The sequence below is a fragment of the Crocodylus porosus genome, unplaced genomic scaffold (assembly GCF_001723895.1).
Source record: "Crocodylus porosus isolate Cpor-Errol unplaced genomic scaffold, CroPor_comp1, whole genome shotgun sequence".
Taxonomy (NCBI): domain Eukaryota; kingdom Metazoa; phylum Chordata; order Crocodylia; family Crocodylidae; genus Crocodylus; species Crocodylus porosus.
This window is the reverse complement of record NW_017728918.1, coordinates 42,693,662-42,707,347: the sequence shown is the minus strand read 5'-3', so window position 1 is coordinate 42,707,347 and position 13,686 is coordinate 42,693,662. Positions and strand designations below refer to the sequence as shown.

Genomic DNA, 13,686 nt, shown 5'->3' with positions numbered 1-13,686 from the left:
ACGAAGAGATATTTATCTCTAAACTAGCAATGCAAATCCCCTGAAGTTACTGGAAACCAGGCATTTACTTTACCAGAAGTTGGATCAGGTCCTCTGAAACTATTCAGATCTGATGAATGGTAAGAATTCAACCACAAAAAAGCAAAACAACATTCTACAGCAACAACGCAGAGTGATACTGCACTGTTTGATGAAAAGTTCTCTGGAACAACACTGCCTCTCCATTTTAACTTAATACCGGACCTACTGTAGAGAGACCCTGATCTTGACTACTGGTTTCTGGGCAAGGCCACAATACAAATTAGAAGCTGTAACTTTGGGGCCATTAATTCATTTTTTAATGGTAGCTGACTACCATGAAGATATTTTTGTAGCAGCATGGCATTTTAGGGTTCCAGCCACAAACCCCTAACAAACTCCAAGGCATGTGTGCAAAAGCTAATATGCACACTGTGCATAGTGAGGTCAGGAAGCATTACTGTTCTCATGTTTCCTCCAATAAATCCTCTACAGATATTTTAAGTCATTCTGGTATCATTTTATGCCATTAGCTTGTACATGAAGCTGGTTGTATTTTTGTTTCTTTGCCAGTCTCATCATTCTGACCCCCTCCCCCATCCTTTCTGCTTATACCACTGATGAGTGAATGGTCCACTGGGTCTAAAGTCACTTAGATCACAAAACTTTCTCCTCTGTGCCAGCAACAGTTTAAGATAGGGATCTAAAGGCCCTCCAGTGGGACTCCAAAGAACTATTTTCTTGGGTACCTGTATGGCCCCTTCTACCACAGTAGCTTAGCATCCCACATTTTAATGTACGTCTCTTCACATCAATCATGAAGAAGTGAAGTATTATTAGCCTTATTTTACAGGTAGGTAAAAGGGAGAGGCTAAAAGGTATGGTAACATAGAACAGAAGAACAGGGAATTTAACTCACTTTTTTTTGTCCCAGGGTAGCATCCTAACTACTGCACCAAAGGGGTTCCAGTGTTACAAAAGCACCAAGAAACTAGAACATACAAAACACCTGCTTTTGTTCAAAGCTCCACTAAACTCCTGCAACAGGCTGCAAAGCAGAAAAAAGGAAGAATCTTTAATGGCACAAGGGCAGCTAGGAATTCCTTGGCATTAAATATTTTTATATTAGAAGGATTTTTTTTAAGGAAAGGCACCTATTTTTATATCTGAGTTTAAATGATGGGATACTGAAACCAGGCCTATCCCAACCATGCCGTTGGTTCAGCGTTAAGATACAGTAAAAGATATCACCCACCACAACAAACCTTGCCTCTGATATCCAGCAATACATTTGGTGAAGAGACACTGCATGCCCAACATGCCACAAAACAGACTGCAAGCCTGGATCAGACCACAGTCACAGTTTAGGCCTAATGTATACCAAGGCAGATAGTTGACTCAGAAATATACAGCATCTGTATATTCTGTTTAGGTTCAGAGAATCAAACCACTGTCAAACCCAAGAGACCTGAAAAGCATGACTTATGAACAGGAAAAGGTAAAAGAACTAGGGTTATTTAGTCTGGAGAAGAGAAGATAACAGTCTTCTAATACTTGAAGGGCAATTACAGAGTGGATGGAGATGGGCTTTTTTCTGTGGCCATAGCAGACAGGACTAGGAACAATGGATTCAAGCTGCAACAGAGGAAATTTAGGTTGGAAATTAGGAGATTTCTGACCATGAGGGTAGTCAAGCATTGGAACAGGTTGCCTAGAGTTGAAAATTTCCAGGAATGGAGATTCTACAAGAGCAGGTTGGACAAATAGAGGTAGAACAATTTAGTCAAAGAAGATCCTGCCCTTGAGCAAGGGGTTGAATTAAGTACTTTATGATGTGCCTTCCAGCCATATTTTCTTATGATTCGAATACCCTAGGTGTATTGTACAGATTCTTATATATAAACTTAAGAATTTTTAGAAATATTTTATTTGGCTGAAGTGAAAGGCTTCATAAACTGAGAGTGGCTGTTACTATTATATTTCTCTTTCTAGAATGACGTAATCACTTTAAAAACTATACATTTAACATTTTAATTATGTCATTTGATGTTAAGCATAACAGTTTTGAGTTTGAACTCATTGTCCTGACTCTTATTCTTAACCCTTAGTCCTCCAAATGCTTCCACATCCAAGCATTGAAGTCAATGTGCATGAAAGTTAAGACTGTCTTTAATTTTCATATGGTCAGAATAGGGAGAGGAAAAACCAACAAAAGCTCTAAACACACCTGCACAATTTTCATAAACTGAATCAAACAGGAGTATCTGGCAAAGCCATGAGTGAGTTTAAGTATGAGTTTAAATAAATGGTTCTGTAGTTACCAGTAGGTACTATTCCAAGCTAAAAAGGAATCGCTGAAATTTTCAGGGGAAATGGGATCATCTTGGCCAGCCAAAAAAAACATACATAATAATTGTAATAAAATAGCATTATAAATGCCAGGAAAAATAGTTTTGGAATCTTTCATTCTGCTCATATTTCTCCGACTACAAACAGTACTTTCAGTATTTGATTCTAGAAACGTCAGCTTTCAAGTATGTGGGCCATAAAAAATATGGTTGTCTTAGAATTATACAGATGCTAATAAAATAGATAAAAGGTTGCAGTGACTTCATCTTATTGAAGAAAAGCAAGATGGAAACATACAAAAATTTTTGGTGCCTGCACCCTCAGAATCCTGACTTTGGCACCTCAGCTCCACATACAATGCCTGGATAGCATGGTGCACCTCGGAATAGGCTTTGTAATAGCCAGCATGCTGCAGAGGCAGCAAACTCAGTAAGCCTAGACCTAACCAGTAGGAAATTATGATGACTAAGGTGCATCTTAAATCCTGCCCCCCAACTCCTAGCACCGCATTCAAAGCTGGAAGGGGTTGCCTCCATCCGCATGGGTTCAACAATAAGTGACATCGCCTGATATTTGGAAGTTAAGACACCAAATAACTGAGCAAGACTCACTATTTTGTTTTAAGATACAAGTTGGGGAAAATAGAAGTGATGCCCATCTCCCCCTTTACGTACCCATTTTAGATCTCTGGGTGAAACAGAGAAACATTTCTGGAGCAGGAATTGAAACTTAGAATCATGCCCTCCTAAGGGAGTGCCCTAACCATTAAGGTAAGAGTCACGCACCCTTCGGTGGTCTTTTTCAGGGTCAGCAAATCTTGAATTCTTTTCTGGTGTACAGGAAAGTATGGAGTACCCACATCCAGAGCACAATCTGGGCCGGAAGAGGATGGTAGAAGATACGTGTTTGAATCCTATCAGGCTGCAAAGGGCCTAGAACCTGGGTGTGCCACTTCCTGAGTAGCTGCTGTAACTACTAGGGTATATAGCAAAAAAGGAGCCAAATCCTATTACTTTATGCACAACCAAATAAAGTGCTTCTCAAGACTTTGATAAAGGAACACCTTATTGAGCTTAGATACAAGCTAGACACTGAGCTGCTCAGTCCTATCAAGACTGGGGCAGATCTGGGCACTAAGAGAGGTGTCCAACCAAATCCAGGAATAGATATTATACTTGTACTATTATAAGTGATTGGACACCAGTCTATAACTCTAACATAACAGAAGTTGAACACACACACACACACACACACACACAGAGGTTTTAAAAAGGCAGAACCTGGTCTAAGATTTGCCCCCTCCACCAAAGGGCAAATGTGTGTTCTCTTTGCTACTGATCCACACTACACTGCTTATAGAAAACCACACACTTAGATTGGTTCTGCCTCGGGCTTTTTGAATATCTGTACCTGCCCATAATGAGAGGAGCATTTTAAAACCAAATGTAAAGCACATATAAGTTAAGCCAAGATCATATACCAGCTGACTGGGGCTTTCAGGATCATAATTTTGTACTTAGGCACTTAAGTTTCACTTTAGGAGTGTGGCACAAATGCCAATTTATATATCAAGTCTGTGGCACAGTCAGGACTTGAGTTTCAGTAGGTCAGTGCTTTATAGACTTGAGACACTCCTGGATAGACTCTAGGCATCCTTTGGAAAATGCCAGGTCCAAGTTTTTACTCTTAAATTATAGAGCAGTTTTTGTCTGTTGCAAAAAACTCAGAAAGAGCACAACTATGAATCTTGTGAATCATGTTTGTAAACGTAACATTGTATGACATCCACTGGCACTCTTGAAAGGATCTCAAGGCACCCCTGGGCTGCTGCATCACGCTGGTTGAGAATCATTATAGTAGATAGTTACTACAGGAGGCTGATGAGAAGGTCAAAGCCAGAGTGTCATTTAAGCAGGTTTTAATATAAATTGCTAAAACACTGAAAAATGCAGATGTTTTAAACAGATAGCTAATGTGAAAATGAGAGGAAATCTATTTACAAGCTGAGAATTCAGTTGAACCAGCTGAAGTGTTTGCCTGGAGAATGAGCATCTCCATGGTGTACAAAACTTGAAATCACTCCCCACATATAACTGTTCCAGCTAACTTCAGAGCAAAAAAAAATCTCCTACAACCTTGTAGCATTTATGACTGATCATTCAAGACCACAGAACAATCTAAATTTCCTCACAAAATGAAATTTCCTCCCCAAAGTCAAAGCAAAAACTATTGTTTTTCCAAGAAAACATCTTTCTTCATCCTTTATTTAAATTATTCAATTTTTCAAAAATAACTTACAAGCATATCAGTCATTTAAGCACTTTTCGAAAGTACTACCTTCAGTGTCTTGCCTATAGCAACAAGCAGGGAGCCTCTGGCATATACTCTCTATGAAGTATCCCTTTATGTTGTACAGGACCTTACTTTTCGCAAAATATAAGGAACTTGAAAGAAGCACTGTTTAAATATGATTTGCAAAACACAACTACAAACATTTGTACCAAAGTTCAGAATGAACTTATGCATATTTATCAGTCATCAGATATGGGAAGAAAAGAGAACGAGTGCTGCATTTGCCACCAGAATTGGAAGAAAGGTGAAGTTGGGGTATTTATAAGTTTATAAGCCACTCTGAACGTTTTTGGGAAGGCCAGCATATAAACCTAATCCATATATTAATTTGTGATTAAGGTAAAGATTCTATCTCATTTTAAGTCATGTTTGAAAATGGAAACTTTTAGAAGCATCTCAGTTCCCCAAGTCGTCTAATCTAACACGACTGTGTACGTGACATACCAAGAAAATTCAAGTTTTAGTATAATGTAGCTGTGTATCCTATTCAGGTGCATGCCCTCAGGACTGAAGAAAGCTAGGCACTTACCCAAATTTTATGTAAATAATGTTGGCTACATATAGGAATAATCTATGCTAATTCCCCCCCTCATTAAGTCTCCTTAGCATTTTCCAAAATTCCTTAGCCCTCTAAAACAGCTCTGAAGTTGCCAGGACTTTATCAGTCCAAGGCTACTTTAAGATAAGGCTCCTACTCGGTTTCACCAAGTATGCAGTAAAACAGAGCACAATTAGAAATTAGACATTGGGGCCAAAGATTTCCTATGCATAGATATATAGATAACATGCTTGTTATAATCTAAGCAGTAGGCAAAAATTGTAACTGGTGTCTTATGCAGTTAAGTGAATTACATGTGTATCTGATATGTATGCATGCATGCATGCATGCATGCAAGTGGAATATGCTGCACATGTTCAAATAAACTGATTCCAGGCAAGCACAAATAGCTGGTTTTAAACTGAAATCAAAACAGCATGAAACAAGCAGTCTCTCCCTTTGTAGCATCTGATGAAGTAGGATGTCTCCTATGAAAGCTTAGGCCTCCCTGAACAGGTTAGTCTCTAAGATGCCACCCTGCCCTATCTTTTGCTGGACTTCAGACTAACATGGATAACTATCCAGCTGAATTCCTGATTATAGGTGGGGCAAGGAAGGGGAGGAAGGCTGCAACCACATACTGTGCAACACACAGAGGCAGAGAAGAAACAGAATAATCTCCCTTGTTTTCTAATGCTCTTTAGAACACGATGCAAAATTGACATATTAGAAATCGAAGGTGAATCAAAGCTTTTCCAAAAAGCATATTTCTTTATAACTGCGGAAAGAACACCTTCCACTTAAACCTACTTTAAAATCTAATACTACTAAGGATCAATAATAAACTTTGCCCTGTCATATCAACATAATTCTACAGTAATTCATCTGAAATCACTGGAATGCCAATGATGTTTAACTGAGAACAGAATAAGCACCCTAACTACAGCAGAGCTTGTGGGCCATTGTACTAAATGAAATGACGAGTGTTTTTACTTGTTCTATTAAAAATCAGATAAAAAATCCTATGTGGTTGAATTATGTAGCAAAAGAAAAAGTGACTCTCCATCATGTTACGATGCATTTCTGTGATGCAGCATATGCCATTTAATATCTATGATGCTGAAAAGGTCAGACTATTTTTAAAAAATAGATTTTTTTCCCTTTAAAATTTAATACATTTTAATGAAAAATAAATTTGAAAACAAAACTACCTATGTTACCTAAATGTACATTTACTATAATTTCTAAAATAATTTAAATTAAACAACAATACAATATTTAAAAATATACTGGCTCTCAAAATTGAAAGGAAGTCCAGTCATAACTGGTAAAAGTCACTGGCTAAGCACCTGAAACTGGAGGGTTTTTGAAGTACTAAACTAAATTTTGGCAGCAGTAGTCCTTCCTAAATGTGCAGGCAAACTATTTTCTTCATTTCACCTTATTAAACTAGTTCACTTCAATAGGAGACTGGACAGTCACCTTGCTGGAATCACCTGACCCCAGTTGTCTTTCCTGCCTAGTGCAGATGGGCTGGACCCAATGATCTTGCGAAGTCCCTTCTAGCCCCTTACAACCTATGAATCTATCTGCCAGCACCGAGAGGAGAGTGGGGAACCCGCTTGCAGACATGCCTGCAGGGGACTTCACCACTCCCCGACACAGGGGCACAACAATTGAGGACGTGTATAGATATCCCTGGGGTAAGATCAGCTGTGCTGTGACCTATCACTGTATAGTTGATTGCTCTCTACCAAAGACATCTGTTTCCAGCTTCACATTCCTTTCTAAACTTGGGTAAACTATCAACAGAAGGAGCAGAGTGCATCTGCCCAAAATAAACTACAGCAAAAACACTTGGTCTTGACTGGCTCTGAAGACTCAGTGATAACCAAAGAACCAAAACAAAACCTTCAGCCCAGGCTGAATTGTGCAAACATGCTCAGGTTCAAAAGAAAAACCTCCTACAGTTGATGGAGAAAGTGCATGCAGCACATGCACTCATGACTACAGGAAGACATAACTAAGGCATGCAGAGAAAAAACATCTTACAAATTTCTGTGAAGTGGCAGATAAGCTGAAAAGTCACAAGCCTGTAGTCATATGATTAGAGTACACTCCTAGGAGCTAGGACTGATAGGTTTGAACCCTCAGGCTGAGGATGGCCTAGAACTTGTGTCTCACATCTTGGGTGGCTACTCTAAGATTATATATATGTGAGCATGTCCTCTTCTGGAAATGTTTTAAAAGAAAAGAATCAGTTCTGCTCTGTTCTTAAAAAAAAAAAAAAAAAGCCTGTAGATGTTTACTCTCAAGAAAGGATCCCCAGGAGATCCTGCAAACCTGAGACAGGCACCAAACCTCCTATAAACAGTCGGATTTCAAACATACCCCAAAGTTGAGCATCCCTTAATTAGCCACCTGTAAGCAGTTTCCTGCTGAGTGTGCTGGATGGTTTGAAGGTAAGTGTAAGTGTTTTACCAATGAGTGACATCTGATTCCTAAAGCACTTTTCTTAAAATGGACACTAAAAAATTTCCTAAGAAAGTAGCATTTCTAACACATCCTACTCCAGAGGACTAGGGGACAAGAGAGGGAGAGAGAAAGGCATGAGTGCTGACAGAAACAAGCACACTAAAATAGATGTGAATTTTACATAGCTGAAGCATGAAAGTGATCCCTAAGGATCACTGCCAGAGAAGGGAAATACCAAAAGCAACCAGAAATTATTACAGGCAAAATATTTAGGTTTCATCTGCTCTGAAACGTGCACAAACATGGTAACCATTAGTTTCATAGCCCTGTTGTAAGTTGGGATAGTGGTCTAAATGGTCACAAATAAGTGAGGGATATGACAAAGCTCTATTACCAGTCCTTTCAGCCATTTAAGTATCATATATCACAGCATATTTTTACATCACTTTTGTTTCCATAATCTCATCCTGATGACATGATGATAGAAAAAGATGCTGACCTCCCTAGAAGATGGGTGTTATAGATTACCTTCATGAAGACTGCATTCTGGACTGCACTCATAAAGATGAATTCAGTGTGACACGCAAAACTGCCTAAGAACTGACACACTAAGTCAATGCTTTCAAAGAGCTCACAGTTATTTTCAAGATTTAAAAAAGTACGTCCAAATCCACAACTGGCACAAGCTAATTCCTCCAAGTCACCAGAGTTGCACCCGTTTGTGTCAGTGTCAGTTTTAGCTCCTCAAGTTGTAACATACCCCTTGTTGTCAAAAGCCATTCATTTTAAACCAAGCTTAAAAAGGGTTTCAGCATCTTGTATTTTTCATAACCTGGAAAGCACAAGCTCAGGTGCGATTTGGTGGCAGCCTGTAAGTACATAAGGGGTGTGTATCAGGATCTGGGGGAACGCCTGTTCACCAGAGCACCCCAAGGAATAACAAGGTCCAACGGTCATAAACTCCTGCAAGACTGTTTTAGGCTGGACATAAGGAAAAACTTCTTTACTGTCAGAGCCCCTAAGGCCTGGAATAGACTCCCCCCAGAGGTGGTGCAAGCATCTACTCTGAACACTTTTAAGAAACAGCTGGATGCTTATCTTGCTGGGATCCTTTGACCCTAGCTGACTTCCTGCCCCTTGAGCAGGGGGCTGGACCTGATGATCTTAACAAGGTCCCTTCCAGCCCTAATGTCTATTAAATTATGAAACCTATAAAGGAGAATCAACAGCCAAATCAAGGAAAAAAGAAACATCTCTCAACACAATGCATCTTGCAGGAGGAACAAAACCTCCAAAGGAAAAAAGTGTAATGATTATTCATGTTCCACTCTCAGTAACTGCATTCACACATTTTTCAGTGCTGTGAGTTTCTAATCCAGAATGCTACTCTGGAACAAGACCAGAATGCAACATGTGAATTTAATATACTTGTAGCATGCAATTTACATTAAAATATGTAGATATACACTAAATGCAAATATGGCTCTTTAAGTTCCATTAGGATTCTATGCTTACATTTACAATGCTGCTGTCAAACATACTTCATTTATAAGTTAGCAAGTTTATTTTCCTAAATGCCAGTTCCTTAAACTCATGCTATAATATGAAAGGAAAGAAACATTAAAATTACCACCAGTATTAAGACTACATTTGAAAGTGGACATACGTGTAAGTTTTGTATTAAAGTGGGAGGAGGGTAGTAGGGAGAAGGCTTATGTTTGTTGGTGGGTGCCTTAGCTATTCCAGAGCAATGATTTTGCTTGTCCACTCTTAACCTGCACTAATCAAAGCTAAGTCAGTTTTACCCATTAATGAAACAGGCAGTACATACTTAGGATTTAGCTTCACTTTCTATGGGTTAGAAACAAACAGACAAAGCAGTTATGCTGGATTCAGTCACACTTTAGTAACTCTCTGTCCCCCTTCTAATGCAGCACGAAAGGTTTCACCATCCACATCACTGGAAATTCATTAACAGTTCTCATTATGAGCCAGAACTCCGGTCTCTCTTCCACAGCTACATGGATTCTGCAAAGCTAACAGGGACAGAATCTTATTTTTGGTAGTAAGCAGATACAAAACCAAAAACACCGAGAGGCTGCTATGAGATTCACTCTAATGAGTGCTGCAGTGATCATGGGGTGATGATGTTGGCCCTCATATTTATAGACAGGATATGTCCTTGCAGGAAGAATGAAATAGATGACCTAAATCATGATTTGTGGTCTTGTTCATTCTTTGACATAAGAGGGAAATGGATCTCTCCATTAGTGAAAAATTTCAAGCACTAGGCCAATGAATTAAAAACAATCTGCCTCCTCTCTAGCAACTTACAACCTGTCCTATATTCTGTAGGTATAGCTGCACTACTTACAAAAATAATAAGGGCCAAAATCAAATAGAATTCCCCCTTTTTTTATTCTACTAGTTTATATTGCTTTATTTTATTTAGTTTATGTATTATTACATTATGTTTGATATTACTTTTGTTGAAATTAATGGAATGTGTAATTTTAGCATATTATTTTACTAGCAACTAAAAATCACATAAAATGATATGTAATAATAGATGTATTGTTAATTCTACTGTACCATTTTAATGAAAGCTGGAAATGAACTACTACCACTATGGATGTCACTTGAAATATGTAAAGGGAGAGGACCTGTACAGCAAAAAAGTGATCAGATCCCAAGTACTGCAGTAGTAAAGCCTACTATTAGCCTACTCTGTTACAATACAGATGTATGGTACAACTCTCAACCCAACCCTTCTGTTTTTAAGGATTCACATGAGTTACATCACACAGCTCAGGGTGCAGCCAGTTTGAGGTTATAACCTGTTAAGATAAAACTCACACAGAGCATGAAGTAGACTTTCATTTCAATAAATTTGACTAGAAACACTCAAGTCAACAGAATTAAAAGATCTCTGTGTGTACATGTGTTTGAGAGAGAGACTTTGTGGACTAACAGTTGTTGCCACATAGAACCCTCCTCTCCTCTTTTCTCCACTCCTGCAAAACTAAGATATGCTCTTATCTAGTTAAAACAAAACAAAACAAAAAATATCCAAACTTGTAGGGCCTAAATCCAGGCTTTAACCCAGTAAAATGCTCATCACATGAATGAGAAATTCAACAGGTTTATGGTTTTAAGAGCAGAGGCCATAAATGTTTATGAAAGCCTAGGTGTGTATTGCTTGAGACATACAAGGACACAACAACTGTAAGGGACTGTGAGAGTCCTGAGGGCACAGCCTCAGGTTGCAGGTCTAGCACTGACAATGTCTTGCTACATGACCTTGAGCAAGTCACTCACATGCCTGATCCAGAAAAGCACTTAAGCATCATATATATAATCCTACTGACTTCAATAAGATTGTGCAGCCTGCTTGAGTATTTTGCTTGAGCAGGTTTCCAACCTGTTTATCTAGCTGTAAAAGCAATGAACAATTAAAAGTTAAATTTGTTTCATAACTAGTCAATTTATTCATCACACCTCCCTCCCTCTGCAAGTTATAATGTTTTAGTGGCCATGAAGCAGTTTAGATACCCAGTGATGAACGTTCCGTAAGTATAATGTTATCATTTCTAGATCACATTTTGTGATTTGATTTCAGGTAAGTGACATTTATTATATACATCAGGGATTAAAATTATAGGAAAGGATTTGCCTATTCTGTTAACCCAATTAGGTGCCCCAAAGTAACAGGTTTTACTCCAGTTTCAAGACAATAAAACTGATCCCATACACACTTAAGCAAATGGGACTTCTCACAGTCATAGAGCCATGAATGTGTTCAAGTGTGATTTGATCACAGATCCCACAGTAAAAATGCCTGATCCAAATTGCTAATTCTTTTACTGTTTATGTAATGGGGTATAGTCTTGATTTGATTTCTAGGTTTATATATTAAACCACAGGTCTGTCACATGTGACAACTCAGTTCTAATAAGTAGCAGTGCACAGTGTTTTCTGGATGGGGAGCCTATATAAACACAAGGCTGTGAATAAAAAAAAAAAAAATATATCAATGACCCACCAATGGGGAATTAAAGCATTGTTTGGTTTTTTTTCCATTTTACAGAGGAAACCAAGACAGTAAAATTTGTTAACTTGGCCACGGTCAAGGTTGACTCTGGCCTGTGGCATAGCTGGGAGTAACACCCAGATCTCCCAGCTCCTGCTCCCAGGCCTTAAACACAACACTATTATTCCTCTATGTTTCATGTCATATCACAAATCAAACGAACACAATGTTCTGCAGGTTTCTGTCCTTGGTGCAGAAGTAGTCTGTATCCGGGAATAAGACATTTCATTTACATACTCCTAAAGTCTCTAAGAAAGTCAATGTTAAAATAGATGCTATTGTCACTACAGGAGTCAAAGGGAATTGGGTTCTATTTTTATAACAAGTTTCCTTTATAAATTTGGCCAAACATCTTAGCTCTAGATTTGCTGGAGACATATCTAGATTAGGAGATTAGGCCCAGATCCTGTTCCACCTCTTAAATGTCTAAGGGGACTTTGGCATGTGCCTATGATGCTTTTCCACCCTGCGCAAGCCCGTGAAAACAAACAGAATCACCCCATTAACCTCTGTAATACATCCTCATGTCAGCCTTAAGAATAAGTTACAAAAACCAGAGAGAAGGACAATTTTGGCACTAACTCTTCTCTAGGGACAAGAACAGGGTAGAATGGGATCACACCTGGGTACCAAGCAAATGGAAAGAATTAAGGTTTTACACTCTTATCACTCCTAGGAGCTGCCAAGCACCTGCAGCTCCAGCACCTGTAGCTAAATGAATAGGTGCTCATTACCTTAAAAAACTGGGCAGTAGCTTCTGCACAGTGGGCCTGCTACCTAATAAAACTGCCAAACATGCCCATGCCTTAAAAGTCTTGATACTTCAGTTTTGCCATCTGCAAATGGAAACGCAACCTGTAGCAGGGGTTTGCCAATACCTGCAACGTATTTTGAAATTCTACAAAACAAACTCCTATACAGCCTGGAAATCCTGTTACTTGCACAGAGCTGCTCTTTTGATAGCTGATAGATTTCTAGCCTGAGATCCTGGACCTTGGTTAGGGAGTTGCAGCGTGAGCCCAAGCTCCTACCAGCTTCCTTCGGGCTCCAAACTCGCCTCAGTGAATGGTCAACAAACAGGATAAATGGAGAAGTTATATTTCATGCTCTCCCCCCCCCCACACACTGAGATGGCATGAAAAATATTGAATTCTTTACCTAGAAAGCCTAGCTGACCTGCCCTAACTAACACTCCTGCTTCCAGCAAGGGGACTTCAGAGTGAAACCTTGATAACTGCAAATACAACCCCGGTTGCTGTCCTGGCCTTCCACAGGGCATCCCCCACATGCCAGAGGGTTGAGTTGGTCTTCCCCTGGGCTGGGAGCAGCCCTATTTCCCCAGCTTCCCTTGCTGGGGCGAGTGCCGTTTTGTCCTGCACCATGCAGGCCCTGCTCCCTGGCCTCAGTTTTCCCAGCTGTGAAATGAGCGCCTCCCTTGGGCGGCACTACCCTTGTGGAGGGCAGGGGCTGTCTTGCCATGACAGGGGCAGCACATCTCCCGGGGGCCGGCGGTGGTTGGGAGGCTCCCGAGGAGGCCTGCACAGGCTGGTGGGGAGGGAGGTGGATGCAGGAGAGTCTCTGCCGCCCGCTCCCGGCCCCGGCCCCCCCGCGTGCCCCGGGGCCGGCCGGCCGGGCGGGTGACCTGCACGCCGCTGTAGTGCTCGAAGAAGAAGAGCACCATGCTCTGGTAGATGGTGTAGAAGCGGTCGTCCAGCTCGCGGTAGAGGCGCGCGGGCAGCAGGGCGGACAGCAGGCGCCAGGCGCCCCAGGCCAGCACGTAGGTGGGCGCCGCGCCCAGCATGACGGCGGCCGGCAGCGCGTAGCGCAGCGAGTAGGTGTGCAGCACCAGCGACAGCAGCATCCT

General features: G+C 40.4%; 1 protein-coding gene across 1 annotated transcript in view; it reads right to left on the bottom strand.

Moving 5' to 3' along the window:
- The window catches only part of AGPAT5 (1-acylglycerol-3-phosphate O-acyltransferase 5), a 101,397-nt gene extending 87,714 nt beyond the window's left edge, over nucleotides 1-13,683 (bottom strand). Inside the window, exon 1 of the mRNA XM_019537503.1 lies at nucleotides 13,465-13,683. Within this exon, the coding sequence (XP_019393048.1) occupies nucleotides 13,465-13,683 (219 nt within the window). The remainder of the gene's footprint in view (nucleotides 1-13,464) is intronic.
- Between the last annotated feature and the right edge of the window lie 3 nt (nucleotides 13,684-13,686).